Source organism: Nestor notabilis, unplaced genomic scaffold, assembly GCF_000696875.1.
Source record: "Nestor notabilis isolate BGI_N333 unplaced genomic scaffold, ASM69687v1 scaffold5963, whole genome shotgun sequence".
Lineage (NCBI taxonomy): Eukaryota > Metazoa > Chordata > Aves > Psittaciformes > Psittacidae > Nestor > Nestor notabilis.
Window position 1 is genome coordinate 84879 of NW_009922304.1, and position 1168 is coordinate 86046.

General features: G+C 41.9%; 1 protein-coding gene across 1 annotated transcript in view; it reads right to left on the reverse strand.

Annotated features, from left to right (window-relative positions):
• Positions 1-473: 473 nt before the first annotated feature.
• Positions 474-1168, reverse strand: part of RHOJ (ras homolog family member J) — a 54244-nt gene continuing 53549 nt past the window's right edge. Inside the window, exon 5 of the mRNA XM_010011554.1 lies at positions 474-921. Coding sequence (XP_010009856.1) covers positions 775-921 — 147 coding nt within the window. The 3' untranslated portion in view covers positions 474-774. The remainder of the gene's footprint in view (positions 922-1168) is intronic.

Genomic DNA, 1168 nt, shown 5'->3' on the forward strand with positions numbered 1-1168 from the left:
CTACAACTCTGTTCTTCCTTTCCCAGCTTATGGGAACATGGCTCAGCCTGAACATTCCCCTGTTAAAATACAGTTATTTGCATTTTTTTGTTGTAAGAACATTCCTTAAGTCTGGAGGTAAATGTTGATCCGTTTTGATAGCTTGGGTGCAGCAACATCCTGTTGCTGTGAGGTTTCACCATTAAGTGAAAACAAATTGGAATCACTCCACTTTTGCTTCCATGTGGTTTGAACAAACTAAAGCATATCCTGAACTAGTCGGTTTTATAAAAGAAAAGTGGTTAAAAAGTACATCCTACCTATAGTGTATATCTTACATATTAGATTTCTACAGATCTCCATGTGCTTTCAGTCAATTCAGATTCAATTCCTAAGTACTGCAAATTTCTAATTTTGATTGATTCTTGCTTAAGGCCAGAAATGGAGTTTCACTTGTTTCTTTTACCACCTTTAGTGCTTTATTTTTCCATACGCCACCCTCACCTTATTCCTAAGGTGAAGAGTCAAGCAGGAGCAGGCATCCTGTTTTCTGTTGGCTCAGTGCAGTCTGCAGTAGTGGGAGCAGCCTGCATACAGCTCTGGAGGGTTAGGAAAGCACATAGACATGAGTTGGCCTAGTCTGATTCATCTTGGAGGTTTCACAGAACAGAGGGCTCCTATATTTGGGTAAGAAGGACCCCTTTCTGGTCATGTTCCCCATTTCTTGAGACCTTCATTGCCTTTCTAACCTGCTTTGTTTCATTGAACTCATCTTGCTTTTATTTCCAAGTGACTTCACACAAGGGTGCAGCAGCTATGGCACTTTGCACAATGCTTCTTCTTCTTCTTGGGGTGGAAAATGGTCAGGATTGCCTCATCAAAGACAGTCTTAAGGCCTTTCTGTGTGAGGGCTGAGCACTCCAGATAACACTGTGCTCCGATCTGAAAGAGAACAGAGAAAATATGAGTACCTACTGCTGGGAGAGACAGAGAGACCCTCTTCCATCATCCTTTTACATTCATATCTGTCTTGCCACAAAAGGAAGCCCAGACCTTTAGAAAGGGGGTCATGTAATTGCTCTATTTTGTATCTGTCTGCCTATGGAATTAAGGAACAAGCTCAGGCGTTCATCCTGAGAAATGAACATCAACACCAGTATCTCACCACAGAGTGTTAATATGCAGCAGG